General features: G+C 34.4%; 1 protein-coding gene across 1 annotated transcript in view; it reads right to left on the reverse strand.

The window, feature by feature from the left end:
- The window catches only part of LOC147908466 (uncharacterized), a 41,392-nt gene extending 25,227 nt beyond the window's left edge, over positions 1-16,165 (reverse strand). The window contains exon 1 of the mRNA XM_087409281.1: positions 15,288-16,165. Coding sequence (XP_087265407.1) covers positions 15,292-15,600 — 309 coding nt within the window. The 5' untranslated portion in view covers positions 15,601-16,165 and the 3' untranslated portion in view covers positions 15,288-15,291. The remainder of the gene's footprint in view (positions 1-15,287) is intronic.
- Between the last annotated feature and the right edge of the window lie 428 nt (positions 16,166-16,593).

Genomic DNA, 16,593 nt, shown 5'->3' on the forward strand with positions numbered 1-16,593 from the left:
CGAAAAATTGCAGTCGCACGAAGTAGACTGCCAGAAAATCAACGACTGCGCCATCCGATTGCAGAGCGAGGACGACAGATGGCTCGAATTCGATAACTATAACAATCGAGAACGAGTGCCGTTCATCGTCTACGCTATCGATCTGGAATGCGTCTAACGCAAGACGAAATCTGACAAGGAAGACGCGTCGTCGTACGTATTAACAGCATGACACGTTTAGCATAGGCTATTACGTGCGATGTGCGTACGATGACGCGTTATCGTCGTATCACTTCCATCGCGATGAAGGCTGTATAGCGTGGTTCGCGCGACAACTGAACGATTTGGCGCATCGCGTGAAAAATATCGTATCTGACAACGTGCCCATGGAAACATTATCTAAACAGTAATGGGAGGCGTACCATAGCGCGACGCGTTGTCACATCTGCGAGAAATCGTTCGCGCCGGACGACATGCGGGTCCGCGATTATTGTTATCTACCGGTAGATACCGTGATCCAGCGTATTCGAATTGTAATTTAAATTACAAAAATTCGTTTTATATTCCAGTCGTATTTCACAATTTATCAGGCTACGACGCGCAATTTTATAATTAAGGAAATTGCTACCGCATACGATGGACATGTAGATATACCGATAATTAAAGAAAAATATATTTCATTCATTAAACATGTCAATAGCACCAAAGATAAAAATGAAAAGAATTTTCAGAAAAATTGCGTAAAATTAAGATTCATTAATATTTTCAAATTTTTAAATGCAAATCTTGATAAATTGGCGTCGTATCTCGAAAAAGATAAATTAAAAATTGTACGTTCCGAATTTCCAACATTATCAAACGAAGAATTTGAATTACTCACACGAAAAGATGTCTTTCCGTACGAGTACATTGATTACGTCGAAAAATTGCAGGACACGCCTTACCACCGCGCGAAATATTTTTCAGTTCGTTGAGAGGCGATACAGTATCCGAGAGCGATTACGCTCATCTGCCGCGAACATCTGAAAGCGATTCTCCATCTGAACGCTCGGCGAGTACAGTGATCTGTATTTGATGTCTTGTTATTAGCAGACATTTTCGAAAATTTCTGCAATAGTTGCATTGCGAGTTACTGTCTCTCATTATTATACATTGCCAGGTTTCACGTGGGACGCCATGCTGAAATATACAATATAAGATTCGAATTGACATTGATATGGTCATGTTCATCGAACGCGATATACGCGGCGGCATTGACTCAGTCAATGCTCCGACAGATACGCGCAGGCTAATAACATAATAACAAGTACATGTGTTCATTCGATCCATCGAAACCGTCGTCATACTTGATGTACTACGATGTGAATAATCTGTACGGATGGGCAATGTGTCAACTTTTATCATACATCGAATTTCGTAGTGGGTTGAAGATGTTACGAATTTTGACATGAGCGCGATCGTTCCGGATTCACCTATCGGTTATATTCTCGAGATCGATCTCGAGTATCCGCAGCATCTACATGACCGACATACTGACCTACCTTTCTGCCCAACGCGCGATAAACCGCTTGGCAAGCACGAAAATAAACTTCTAGCGACATTGTACGATAAGCAACGTTACGTCATCCATTACCGCAACCTGCAGCAATGTACTCGTCACGGTCTTCGCGTAATAAAGATTCATCGGGTGCTACAATTCGCTCAATCTCCATGGCTCTGCGATTACATTGAACTCAATACACAATTTAGAACGCTCGCGAAAAACGATTTCGAAAAAAATTTGTATAAACTAATGAACAACGCGGTATTCGGTAAGACCATGGAGAATGTGCGCACGTTGATGTAAAATTAATAACAAAATGGGATGGACGGTACAGCGCGGAGGCATGATCGCGAAATCGAATTTTCACAGCCGCAGCGTCTTTGCGGAAAATTTTATCACCGTCGAAATGCGCAAACTCGAGGCGAAGTTCAACAAGCCGATTTACGTGGGTATGTGCATACTTGACATATCGAAAGTCTGCTTGTACGAATTTCACCACGATGTCACCGATGTATCGCGACAAATGCAAGATCATGTACACCGACACGGACAGTCTCATTTACTATATAGAATGCGACGTTTACGAGACTATGAAACGCGATATCGCTAGATTCGACACGAGCGATCCGGCAGACAACGTGTGCGATATACCTCTCGCGAACAAAAAAGTACTCAGCCTGATGAAGGATGAGAACAACGGTGTATTAATGTTGGACTTAGAGCGAAGAGAGTGGATGGCAAGAAGGACATTAAAAAGGCGAAAGGCGTAAAGAATAACATCGTAGCGTGAACGATAATGTTCGACGATTACACGCGGTGTTTGAACGAAGAGATTGAAATGACTCGCCGTCAATCGTGTATACGATCTAAATTACACGAGGTGTACACGATATCCGAATCGAAAATCGCTCTGAGTCCATACGACGACAAACGATACGTTGTACCAGACTCGACGGAGACGTTACCGTGGGGGCATTGGCGGATACCTTTGTAATACAATATATGTATTATATGTAGCATATATTGCTATTATGTATTACTATTGTAATTTACACTTTTTTTACATTTATACAAGTATTATTACTATTTTTTATATATTACAGTTATTGTACTTTCATATAATGTTTTTAATATTTATATACGTATTAATTATATACTACTATTCTAATTTACACTTTATGTGTCTCATGTTTTTATCATTTATGCATATTACTATTGTGTATTTCTATTCTTTTAATTTATACTTTACGTATGTTTTTTTTTACATGTATATAAGTATTACTATTATGTATTACTACATATGTATGTATTCTGCTCTATAAATTGTTACAAATAATTATACATTTTGTATACTTCAAAACAAAGATGATGATGATGATTGGGGAGTAATAAAAAAAAAGAAATATATACTTTATTTATTTATATTTATATTACTTATATTGATATATTTATATATTTTTATACGTAGAAAAAAAATACACGAAAAATTTTATCAAATGACATTGTTTTTGTGTATCCATGAATTGTGCGATCCATTGAATCCCAGCCACCTTGACGTACACCTTGTCTCCCTTCCTGCGCAGTACTTTCTCCATGAGATACACGTCCGGATGAGTAGCGCGATGCAACTCGTGCTCATAGAACGCACCAGCGACGGATTTTCCGTAATAGTCTTCGAGTAGATAGGTTACGGGATTGGTACGCTGTACCTTAACAATCATAAACACTTCGGTGGTTCAATTTGGCGTGTAACTCTTCTCAAAAATCGTCTTGTACTTGCTCACGCGTACCGAATCGCCCACTTTGAATTTTGCTGGACCAGCGATTTTTATCACGTACACATTGTACACCGTGTCGAAGAGTCTTTCGGCGATCGCGGGAGTTACGTTGGCGGGCCGCATCCCGATAGTGTGATGCTTGCGTGCGTTGTAATTTGATACGAGACACGGCAGCTCGTCGATCCACTTGTAATTGCCGTTGAGTGTAAACATCTTCCACATGTCGCTTTTGACGATTGAACCGCTTGATTACTGACGCTTTAACGTCGAATACCTGGAATAGTGATTAACATCGTGTTTTTTTAAGATTTTCTGCACATCGGCATTGTAAAACTCCTTGCCCATATCCGTTTGTAAATTTTTAGGACATCTTCCACTTGCTCGAATTATCTCAACAATAGCATCAGTTTCGCTTCCCTTGCTCTTGAGCGGTACGGCTCACGCGTACTTGCTCAACACATCGATGATTTCACCGAGCGTGCCGTCAGGATATAAAATATCGGAGAGGCTGACGTAAATCATTTACCTGATCATCGCACGGAGTATTACAGATTTAACGATACGCATCGTCGATCAGAACGGACGATTATTCGATTTTCGAGGAGAAGAGATCACCGTTAGATTGCACGTACGGCGGCGATAGTGATAACGTGCGCGTAAGATGCTCGTGCTGAACGGAACGGAGTGTACTCAAAGAGATAACACATTCTTTACAAAGTCGGTGATGCCACAGCTCGACAACACTCGTTCAGCTGCATCAGGAAGAAGAAGAAACTTAGCATGTTACATTTTTAGTCTTTGGGATTCGCGGTGTACAACATTTGAGATGACTGATATCTTAAACATTAAAGACGAGTTGATCTTCGACGATCGCATCGTCAAGATTGAGACTCACACGTACAGCCCGTTCGCCAACACAACGTTTGAGTACAGCGACGAAATAAGAATACCTATACAGCAACAGAATCTGTACACACTGCCGTACGAAAGCTTTCTATATGTCAAGGGAAAACTGACGAAGAACAAAGTGGTCCAGGGTGCTCATGTGGCATTGGGAAATAATTGCGTCGCGTTCATATTCGATGAGATTCGATATGAACTCAATGGTGTGGAGATTGATCGTAACAGAAATGTGGGCATAACTAGCACGCTCAAAAACTATGTAACAGTGTCATCCGACAGAAGCGTGATTCTACGGAATGCCGGCTGGGATGCGCAGATTACTGCAGCCGGATACTTTAATTTCTGTGTACCGCTCTACGTACTGCTTGGATTTTGCGAAGATTACAAACGCGTGGTGATCAATGCTTGAGTTGATTTTAATACGAGCGCGCAACGATAATAATTATCTGACGGGAGATAGAACCAACGCTCGAATTATTCAAAGTACAGGCGAATGCCGCATGTGTTATTGAGCGAGATAAATAAGCTGTCGATGCTGCGCGCTTTGGAGAGCGGACGATATCTGAGCATGGCTTTTCGCTCGTGGGATCTGTACGAGTTTCCGCTCTTGCAGAGCACAACCAAACATTCGTGGTCCATCAAGACGGTTACTCAGCTCGAGAAGCCGCGCTACGTTATTTTCGCTATACAAACAGGTCGAAAAAACATCCGAGGATGTAAGTCGATTCGATGACTGCAAATTAAGCAATGCGAAACTTTACCTGAATTCGGAATGTTATCCGTACGATGACTGAATCTGGTTTGATAAAAACAGATGTGCGATTCTGTACGACTTGTACGCGCGTTTCTGCAAGGGCTACTACGGATACAAATATCTCGAGCCGAGTCTCACTTTTGCAATTTTTTTATGTAATAGCCCATTCGTGATTATCGATTGCTCTCGACAGAACGAATCAGTCCGAATGGCACCGTGGACGTGCGATTAAAGTTTGAATGTAAAGAAGACGTACCCGCAAATACAACAGCCTATTGTCTCATCATACACAATTGCGTGGTTCAGTATAATCCATTGACCAACGCAAAATCATCTAAATGCACCTCTATATAAAATCTACGATACGTTGCAATCGACCGCAATCGACCGCAATCTTCTAGAACATGTTCGTGCCAACGTTTGTGGATCTGCAAGGATTCATCATTAACAAGAAATTTATCGTGAAGGAAGTGGCGGTGCTGAAACAGGGGATCGTTCTCACATATTACATTTTTACGAGTTCCATACCATAGAAATTTTTGACAAGATCCAACATGTCTTGCGCTTTCTGGTTGACTGCTTATCACCATGGATTGCGATGGGAGGACGAGATGGTCCCGTACAACGAGGCGAAACGTCTGATCACAGCAGCTGTGTTTGAAGATGATGTTATCGTGTACGTTAAGGGACGCGAGAAACGAACGTGACTGTGGAACTTGTTTTTGGACGATGAGCGAGAATGCATGTGCATCAAGACCTTGGATGTAGTTTATGAAGACATGGAATCTTTAATCAAGCTGGATGTTACTAATATTATGCGATATGGACAACATATTCAGAATTGCGCGTTACAAAATGTATTGAACATATATAACTAGTGGTTGCAAAAGAATTTTTTAAATAAAAATACGTTAACGTATTTATTACTTATTTCTTTTTTTCCTTTGTAATACATGTACTCGTATGTATGAATGTGTATGTATGAATGTATGTTCGCAATTCTTAGAAAGAGAGGAGAGTTATCCCCTCTTCGATTCTAGAAGTTTTATATATCGCAATTTACGCGAGTGCAATTAGTCTTGCGATACTCGCTTGTACGGTTGAAAAAAAATGTACTTCGCTAAAGAGCAACGCATCGTACGAAACGAAGAAGGACTGCAGTAACATGTAAGTTTTAACATTCTATACACAAAAGAAATGTTTTTAACATTATGTATGTACACAGCATGGAGCATCGCAAGGTGCGTTTATTGAGCAGACGTTACGATCTGACGACTACAGGTTACAAATTTTTGGAAATTGGAATCAACGTTGGTCCACCGAGTTACGTGGAGATCGCCCTGGGAGATCATCGCGGACATGAACTGCTGCTGTCTCTCGAAACGTGGAAGGGTCTCTACGAGCAGCGATGGAATATTTACAAGAATATTTATTGCGAAACGACAAGACGTACAAAGACAATTTTATAAGCGTTGGACCTCTAACTGTCAGCGTTTACATGCTACGCTCGTACGTCTCAATTCTTCGTCCGTATGCATGATGATGATCGAAACGACGCTATGATGTATGTTTGAGTTTGACGGATGTATCGATGTAATGTTCGAACGATTAGTCCGACTCGTCGATACGATTGATGTTAAGTATACGTTATTCTCCGATATCGCATCCAAAAACGCTATACGCGATAGTGACATCTTTAACAAACATCAGTTCGTTGATTGCGAGCTATTGGCTTTAATTTTTAATACGTACAAAAAAAGAAATGATGTAATAATATGTAAATTAAAAAAATTTTTTTTTGTTCATATCATTATATATGTAGTTTTCTTTATTTCCCATCAAATCTATCGTATCCATTGTAATACAAAGAAGAATGATTAACAAATATGAAAATAAATGTGCGCAATTCGGAGATTAAAACTGATCTTCTCATTTTATACCATTTACTTGGTTGCATGAAATTTGTGTCACATTACATTGATGATGATGTCACCTTTCGAACATGTTGTGACATGTCAAATGGTTTTGGGTATGAAAAGAAAAAAGGGAAATAGGAGAAGACGGCAACGCATCGAGAGAAAGATGGTAAGTATATAAAATAGCGCGCACGGCGGCGGTGGCCCGAAACGCACTTTGGGGTGGACGTGGGGTCCGCAGCGGCGGCAGTGGCGGCAGCGTCTGCGCCGGTGAAATGTGGGGTAGCGGCGGTGGCGGCGGTTCCCAATGATACGTGACGTCACAACATGGTGGCATGTATCATCATATCGATAAACACTGATAGCGCCGAGACTTCCCGCGCCTCCCCTCCCTTTCCCGCGCCTACCAGTACCCTCCACGCTTACGAGTACTCCCCGCGCCCCGCGCCCCCCTCAGAGGACTTGGGTTAGAACCGCCATTATTATACTACTCATTCCGAGACAAGATGTTTGTTATAACACGATTCCTCGTCAAAAATTTGAATATTGTTTTAATCAAAATCATATCTATGTTGTAATCGATGATCTATTATTAACGATTATGTGCTAATATTCCATCGTATATGGTTTTGATGTTCAGAAATCCGTGCTGATAATCTTCTTCTTATAAATTGCAACGATTGTGATGCATCTTACGTGGGACGAACAGGAAGAAGACTAAAAAAAAAGTTACATAATTGATACCCATAATTGATAATTTATGATTGTTAAGAATCTGTGCATTCTATTGCGCAGTATAATCAAATTAAAATAAGGTACAGTGTTCTGATAGTTCGAAACTGGTTCGATTGTATTGTATAACAAATCCTTAATCTGAAATAATAAAAAATAAAAACTTTATAATTTGAATAAAATTAATTAAATGATTCTATTTGAATAAATTTAAAAAATTAAGAAACATATATAAATATGATAGAGAACGCCAATAGTCAGTCAAAATTAAATGTTACAATATATATTCTTAATTTAAATTTAATTATCTCAGATGTGATCTTGCGCCGAAACGTTCGGACATTAACCACAATCAATCTAAGGTAATATAAATGTGATAAGGCACCAAGACATTCGCAGACATTCCTATATATGAAATAATCCCCCTAAATTTGAAAAAGAACTTATTAAGTTCTTTATCGAGTAAAAAAATATTAAGTTCTTTATCGATAAGAAAAATATTACCGGAATGTCCAAATATTTTGGCGCCTTATCATATTTATATTATTATTAGCGTCTCAGATCGATTGTGGTTAATGTTCGAATGTTTCAGCGCAAGATTACATCTGAGATAATTAAATTTAAATTAAGAATATATATTGTATTCATAACATCTAACTTTGACAGACTATTAGTGTTCTCTATCATATTTATATATATCATTTACATGGTACTTATTCTTAAGAAATATAATTAACAAAAAAAACAAATTGTATTTATATGCATGAAATTATAAAATATTATGAATAAAAATTTACTTATTAATGTAACATTAGATATTAGAACGTTAATTAAAAAAAAAAATTTTCCCGTAATGTTAAAATAAAGGATAGTAAAGGACAATAATATTGAAAAATAAAGAACAAAATTAAGTTTTGAAAAAACAAATAAATTTAAAGGACAGCTACCTAAAATAAAGGACTGTCTTTTACAATAAAGGGCATATGGTCATCGTAATTATAATAATTGTACCGTGATAAATATAAATTTATTTTATAGGCAAAAGGTAGTGGCGTAAACGAAATTGAAAAAAAATTTACTTTGGCCGCGAAAAAATGATAGAATGGATGACCAAAAATACTAATTTTGGCGCATTTAACCTCAATTTTCTCGGAAACCTAACGTGTTAGGCCAATTCTGCGACCGGATTTGTTTTCAATGAACAAAAATCCATTAGAGAATATTTCATTAATTCAGGTCTTAAAAAAGGTTCATTTTTGTATAACTGAGTAATAAATTGTAGTAGAAATTACAGATTCGAAAACTATAGATTCGAATGATTTCGATTTGTAATGCGATTTCAATACACAGCGATTCAGCATCGTAAAAGCGCATCGTATCACATCAACGTATCGCATCGCATCGTTGTTATTTCCGCATTAATGAATGCTATTCGTTTCTCACGGAATGTTAGCGGAAGAAACGGATGCAGGAAGAGCCTCATTTTTTTCTACTCTCGGTGGGGAAGACGCCAGGTAGTTGGAGAGTAGAGGAGTGGCGAACCAATAGTCGTTTTGTTTAGCGAATCGCTGCGATATCCGAAACACAATACGCGATATCCAAGCCGTTTGTTCCGAGAATACATTGTTTCCATTCTTCAGCATTCTGCCCGCGTATGGAAATGTAGTAATCACTTAAAGCGGATATGTACTACTACGTCTATCGTCATCGGCGTAAGCGTGACAGGAAAAGGCCCGCGCATTGTATACAATCTCATAGGGATCCTCGTAGCTTATCACGATTCTTCGCAATTTATTTTTTTTTAGGAATTAGTTTAATTACTTTCGCTAACAATTGAATTTCATTTACAAGCTGAAATTTGTTAGATAAGTCTTAAATTTAAATCTTAAATCTAAAAATTTGATTTTTAAATTATTAATATATTTACTTATCTTTATTATCTGTAAGGTAATGATGTTCTGAAATTGTTAATGAAAATTACACGCGATTTTATTCAGAAATAAGTACGTTCTGGAAATATTAATTCAATAATTTGAAGCAAAATTAACATTACAGTTTTATGATTTATAAGTAAAACAATAGTTTGTTTATTATTAATAATCATTTATGTCGATGAATAATGTTCTGCAATTTCTCAAATAATTGAAACAACTTAAGTTAATAATTAACAATCGCAATACTCTTCTTGATGATTCAATTATAATATCTCAGTAATTATATTTCTTACATTTACTAATTTGTATAAATTATTTCTTAAATCTTTATTTTGAATATTACTTTGAATAGCAGCAAAAATATAATATAGAAATACATAAATAACAAAAGACGATTTTTTAATGTAGTTTTCGCAGAAAACTGAGAATAAACGCTTGAAATCTGAGAATAAACTGAAATCATAATAAATATCAAGAGAGGAAAGAGATGTGAATAAGGGAAGCAAAAGGATTGAGTTTGAGGAGAAAAAAGGAGAAACAGGGAAAGGCGGAGATCGATCGAGATGTTGAGGGGAATGGAGATTAAAATATTAGATAGGCAACGGCTGTGTGTGTCGGCTAGCCTAATGAATAAGAAATTTGGTATAACTACATTGAAATATCTGTAGAGATATTTCAATTGAAATAAATTTAATTCGACAAAAAGAGATCTCTTCATAAATTATTTTGGATATTTTGTGTTCGATATAATCGCGAAATATGGGTCGTGTTATACCAAAAAGTTAGGTAGGGTAAAACCACTAGTTGTGGATCACTCTTTAAAAAAAATTTATATTTTTTTATCCAAAATAATATCAAATAATTAATAAAATATTTAATAGTTATAATTGATCATAAAGATTACATTAGGGATGATTTTATTCTATTTTATTACCGTTTTATATATTTTAATTAGAGATGTAAAAATACCGTCAAATTCAATTTTACAATTATTTACGACAAAATTGCAATAAAATAGTAATTTATTGGTAATTTTGATTATATTGTCTTTATAGTTATGTATTGTACAATTAGTATTTCCCTACTTATGTATAAAAAAAAACAACATTCTTCTAATATTCCTAATAGGAATCGCTGATTGTATAACAGAGTTATTGACGAAATTTAAATATATTTAATTGTAACAAAACATATCTGTATGACACATTGATTCATGCTTATGTAAGTGTGTGGCTACTTGTCGCACTAGGTCGACTGATGCTGTTGATCGCGATATCGTAAACGAGTGTTATATTAATTATCTACATCACTAATTAATTAATTAAAAATAATATAATTTCATTCGTGAAGGAGTGAAAAATTATGAACAGGCCGATGTGAGTGGTGCAATTGAACTGTATACAAGTACGCCACTCCCGTCGTAAATCGTCCCTGATTTGTACCTGCCTTAAATGTCAGTTAGTTGTTTAATTACATCAATATATAGTATCATAAAAATTTTAGTTAACAAAGCGTTTTTAACTTCCCTGATGAAAATAAAAATCGGAGCGTAAATCGGATGTAATGAGAGAGTAACAAAAACGAAACTTCTATAGAAGGCGAAAATTGAAACATCAAAATGTGGAAAAAGCGTAAATGCTTCTTTTACATTTCATTGTTCGAATTTTCGCCTTCTAGAAGTTTCGTTCACGCTTTTGTTACTCTTCCATTACATCCGATTTACGCTCCGATTTTTATTTTCATAAGGATTAATGACTAAATGCTCTTATATCAAATTACTTTATTTTCTTAATTCTTTTAAATTACTATTTTACCAGCCTTAAAAAATTATGTAATTATGAGTAATTTACTATAATTTACCGGGTAAGTTATTGTCAAATTGGGTTATTTTCATGTCTAATTTGAATTAAACAAAATAATGGCAATTATACACAATTAGATCCCATGTACAATACTAATTGCGGATCAATTCATCAAACGCTTTATCCTTTCTGACTCGTTATTACATAAGAATAATAAAAATGATTTGCGCATGCACATTTTAATGTATAAAATAAAAATTATAATTGATACTCCACATTCTAGGGTCTAATTGTGGATCATGATGTAATTTTAACACATTCAAGTTTATTTAAAATTAGTGACAGTTTAAAATTAATGATAATTTAAAAAATTAATAAAAATTAAATGTTTAGCAACATTTGCTAGTTTTGAAAAACAATTAAATTGTGAATAATAATACTTTTTGCATATAGACATATATACTATTTTATATTATATTTTGATACTTAAAACAAATAAATATTTTCGGGATGACATCATTTATAAGATCTGACAAGCTTTTAAACATTTTTATAATAAATTACACAATAAAAGTAACGTTATAACATAATGATTAAACAACACCTACGGACACATTTAATCTCAACTGAGCATAACATCAATTTTTTGAAACATAATGTTATTTACTATTTACTATAAAACTTATAAGGCAATTCTTATGATATTACACTTTGAATAAATTTTTAAAGATACATACGTTAGTTAATTTCGCACATTTAATTAATTAACGACATCAATAAAATAGCACTGTTTCTAATAAATTAAAATCAATTGGGGCTTGAAACAGATAAAACAAATGCTAAAAAATCTTGTGATATGTATCATTTAATGAAAAATACTATAATTATTTAATGAAAAATACTATATAGTAATTATTTAAATATAAAAAATGATCTAGAACTAACGTCTACATTTAGTGCTTTTACCCTAAAATTTCTATATCAGTCTCTACTTTTTACAAGAAATATTGTACTTTCAATTCTTAAAAAAATTAATGATTACTTTCAAACAGCACAAATTATATTTATTTATAATTTAAATATAAAACGTATGAAAAGAAGAGTATAAAAAATCATTGTACAAGTTTGTGATATTTAATTATCATTACATTAATAAAAACATTAGACGTTTCGATCACAATCTGGCCATCCTCAGTAAATTCACAATATTCTTAAAACGCAGAATTACATATAGCTGACATTAAATTCAACCGTCGTATGATGTAATTATATATAAACGTGTTCTTTCATATGTGAAGGCCTTGTACAATAAACTTACATTGTCATATCCCAATTGTCATATCACAAAAAGTGTAGAACGAGAAGATTCCAGATTCTAATTTAATAAATTTACGTATCATTAATATCTTTTAATCGAAATGTGTGAGAATAGAATTGTTACCTGTTTTACCGCAAAAAAATAATGATGAATCTCAAGTACATCCTTTGCACAGATGGAAATTTGTCGTGAAATTGTATAATATGTTATTATTTGTCATATCATATATGTTACCACTATTTATATGTATAAGTCAAAAGTTTAGAAAGTTCTAGAATTATTTATTAAGTGTGAGAGAGATCTTCCTTAAGAAGAGGCAGATAAACATCAAGCAAAACTTCAGTGTCACTTTGCTTATTGATACCACTTATTTGGCCTTTAATGTATATCATTTCAGAAATTCTTCTTTTCATTAATGATTGTTCTGTGTCTAAAATTCTTATGTTATCCCAATCCAATTCATGCAACTCAAAAAATTTTTTAGAAAAATTTTTACGTAAAATTAATGAGACAAGAAGGAAGAATCATCTTCGATATTTACAAAAAACCTACTAATTCTGGGAGATATTTAAATTATTTTTTGAAACATCCATTAATACATAAAAGGGGCGTAATCATCGGGCAATTAGATAGAATTTTGCTTTTATCTCATCCAAAATTTCAAGAAAAAAACATCTCTGATTTAATTCATACTCTTTTAATGAATGGTTATCCTCTTAAATTCATATTTTCAATAATAAAAAATAGAATAAAAACCTTGGAAAGTAGAACTAATTTAGATCAAAATCGTGAGGACAATAATAACGAAAGTGATTCTAATTTTAATTCAAAGAAAAAGTTTTTCACAATACCATATTTAAGCAAAGTATCTGAAAAATTTAAAAAAACTTTCACGTATTCATGGCTTTAATATCGCTTATAAACCCATGAATAAAATGAATATATTTATAAAAACTGGAAAAGCTCCTTTGCTTAAGGATGACCATCGTGGAGTAGTCTACAAAATAAATTGTTTAAATTGTGAATGTTCTTATGTTGGCTAAACAAAAAGAAAATTAAAAACTCGTATAAAAGAACATAAGGCTGACATAAGAAGATCCACTTCCGAGATGTCAGTGGTTTCACGTCACCAGTTGAATGAGATGCATGAATTGGATTGGGATAACATAAGAATTTTAGACACAGAACAATCATTAATGAAAAAAAGAATTTCTGAAATGATATACATTAAAGGCCAAATAAGTGGTATCGATAAACAAAGTGACACTGAAGTTTTGTCTGATGTTTATCTGCCTCTTCTTAAGAAAGATCTCTCTCACACTTAATAAATAATTCTAGAACTTTCTAAACTTTTGATTCATATATATAAATAGTGGTAAAATATATGATATGACAAATAACAACATACAATGTCACAACAAATTTCCATCTGTGCAAAGGATGTACTTGAGATTCATCATTATTTTTTTGCGGTAAAACAGGTAATGATTCTATTCTCACACATTTCGATTAGAAGATATTAATGATACGTAAATTTGTTAAATTAGAATCTGAAAATTCTCGTTCTACACTTTTTGTGATATGACAATTGGCAGTGTAACTTTATTGTACGAGGCACCTTCACATATGAAAGAACACGTTTATATATAATTATATCATACGACGGTTGAATATAATGTCAGTTATATGTAATTTTGCGTTTTAATATTGTGAATTTACTGAGGATGGCCAGATTGTGGCCGAAATATCTAATGTTTTTATTAATGTAATGATAATTAAATATCACAAACTATAACTTGTGCGATGGTTTTTTATGCTCTTCTTTTCATACGTTTTGAATTATAAACCACGTTCGTTTTTATGATGTAATTTAACGAATTATATATATATTAGGTGTTGGAATTAATTCGTAGCGTTTTTTAATGAAAGAATGTTATTTATTTCACATGAGCATTAAAAAATACATTAATGAAAGTACTTCCCATCACTTGTAAAACGCTACGAATTAATTCCAACACCTAATATATATATATATATATATATATATATATCTTATACAATTATGAATATAATTTGTATTTGAAAATAATAAATATAATTTATTAAATTATATTTATTATTTTCAAATACAAATTATATTTATTTTAGTGTTTTAAAAATCTCTCGACACTAACTATTAAATTCTGGAATCAAAAATAAGGTGTTTCGTTCAAAAAAATCGATAACCTTGATCTCACCTTCAACGTTATTCAAGGTCAAATTGATAAGAACATAAATAGATTTTTTTGAACTCTACAATTTTTGTCTGAAACACTTTTCTGTAAAACTTATATTTTCCGAAATATTTAGGTGCCCCAACTTTTTTTGGGACACCCTTATACATATATAGATATACATATTATGCTTAAAAGGAAATAAATAATAAAATAAAGTAAACTTTTTAATATCATTGGACGTATCTCGCATATTTAAATCTTTCTTCAAATGCAAACAATTCTATAACTTTTTAAGATGAAAATATTCCGTTTCGAGCAATTAAAAAAAGAAGATTTGCTCTAACAAAATTAAAGAAAAGAATTAACAAAGGGTTTCGGTAATGGTCCCTTTAAATGGCGCGGAAGAGTTCACCTCTTTACGTCCGCGGCGGTACGCTGTGACGCGCGCTACCACCCCGTTTCTCCTCCCTGTACCGATTTTCTGCATTCCTTTCCGTCCCCCTCGCCATCGCTACATCTCCTTCCGCGGGATGTAATGAATCCAGTTTGTCGAACTCCACTGCTTCACCGCTGCTGACGGCTTTTCCCGACCTAACCATCCTAACCATCCATCTCAACCACACTCTATCCGTTCGTCCGTTTTCGTCCACACCAGTAACTGCGCTACGTGAACTACTGTGCTTTTCGGTGCCACCCTCGCAGCAGCGACCAACCCGCGCAGTCATTTCGTATTTCTCCTCCTCTCACATCCCCCTGCTCATTCACCCCCTCCGCAACCGCGAAGCTACGCCGCGCGCGCCCGATGCTCGTAATTACATCGAGTTCTCTTGACGATGGGAGAACCAGAAGGGAGTGTGTAAAGGTAGAGGTTCTAATTAATCAGCTAGCCGCAACGCGCGCAAATCGCTCTCGGTACACAGTGCGGCACGCCTATAGGTTGACCGTCGACTAAAGTACCGTGAGCCCTTGTGCACGAGGTAGGGTAATATGGCCTTTCTCCCAATTCTCTGTCTCCGACTTGTTTGGTTGGCGTTGTTAACTCTTAGATACGTTCACTCGCGTATCATAATTAGTAGGGGTGTGCGGGTACCCGAGTCTCGGGTTTGGGTCGGGAATTTGTTTCGGGATCGGGTCGGGACCCGAATGTTTGTGATATTTGGGTACCAGTAAATTATCGCATCGGTATCGGAATTTAAAATAGGGTAGTGATCACAGATCTAAAAACTTTTGAACGGCATAAATGTAATGCTTCTTCATGATTTTTCAATCGGGTTTTCCACTTAAACTATAACATAATTAATTAAAAAAGGAGTAATTAAAAAGGATATAAGCCAACTCCATTATTATTTGCGAATAATATTTTCAATAATTTATTTATTGCATTACAATATAAATAATTAATAAATATTTCGACCTTTATTAGGTCATCTTCAATATCTTAAACTGTTAATTTTAAAAAATTTCGCTCGCATCATTATTATACTAGAAAAAGTTTTTACATTAAAATGTTCCGTTATTCTTAAAATTCCTTTTAAAAGTTTGCTTAAAATACTTTCATTTAATTGATAAGTTAATAGTATGAAAAAATTAAATTAACAGCTGAAGAAGAATTCAACAAGAATTTATATAATTAGTAGAATTATATATGAAATTAGTGAATTCGTGAGATTAAATTAATTCAATTTTTAAAAAAGTCAATTTTGAAAATCATTATTTAA

The sequence above is a fragment of the Acromyrmex echinatior genome, chromosome 9 (genome assembly GCF_024713525.1).
Source record: "Acromyrmex echinatior isolate Ae372 chromosome 9, ASM2471352v2, whole genome shotgun sequence".
Classification (NCBI taxonomy): Eukaryota; Metazoa; Arthropoda; class Insecta; order Hymenoptera; family Formicidae; genus Acromyrmex; species Acromyrmex echinatior.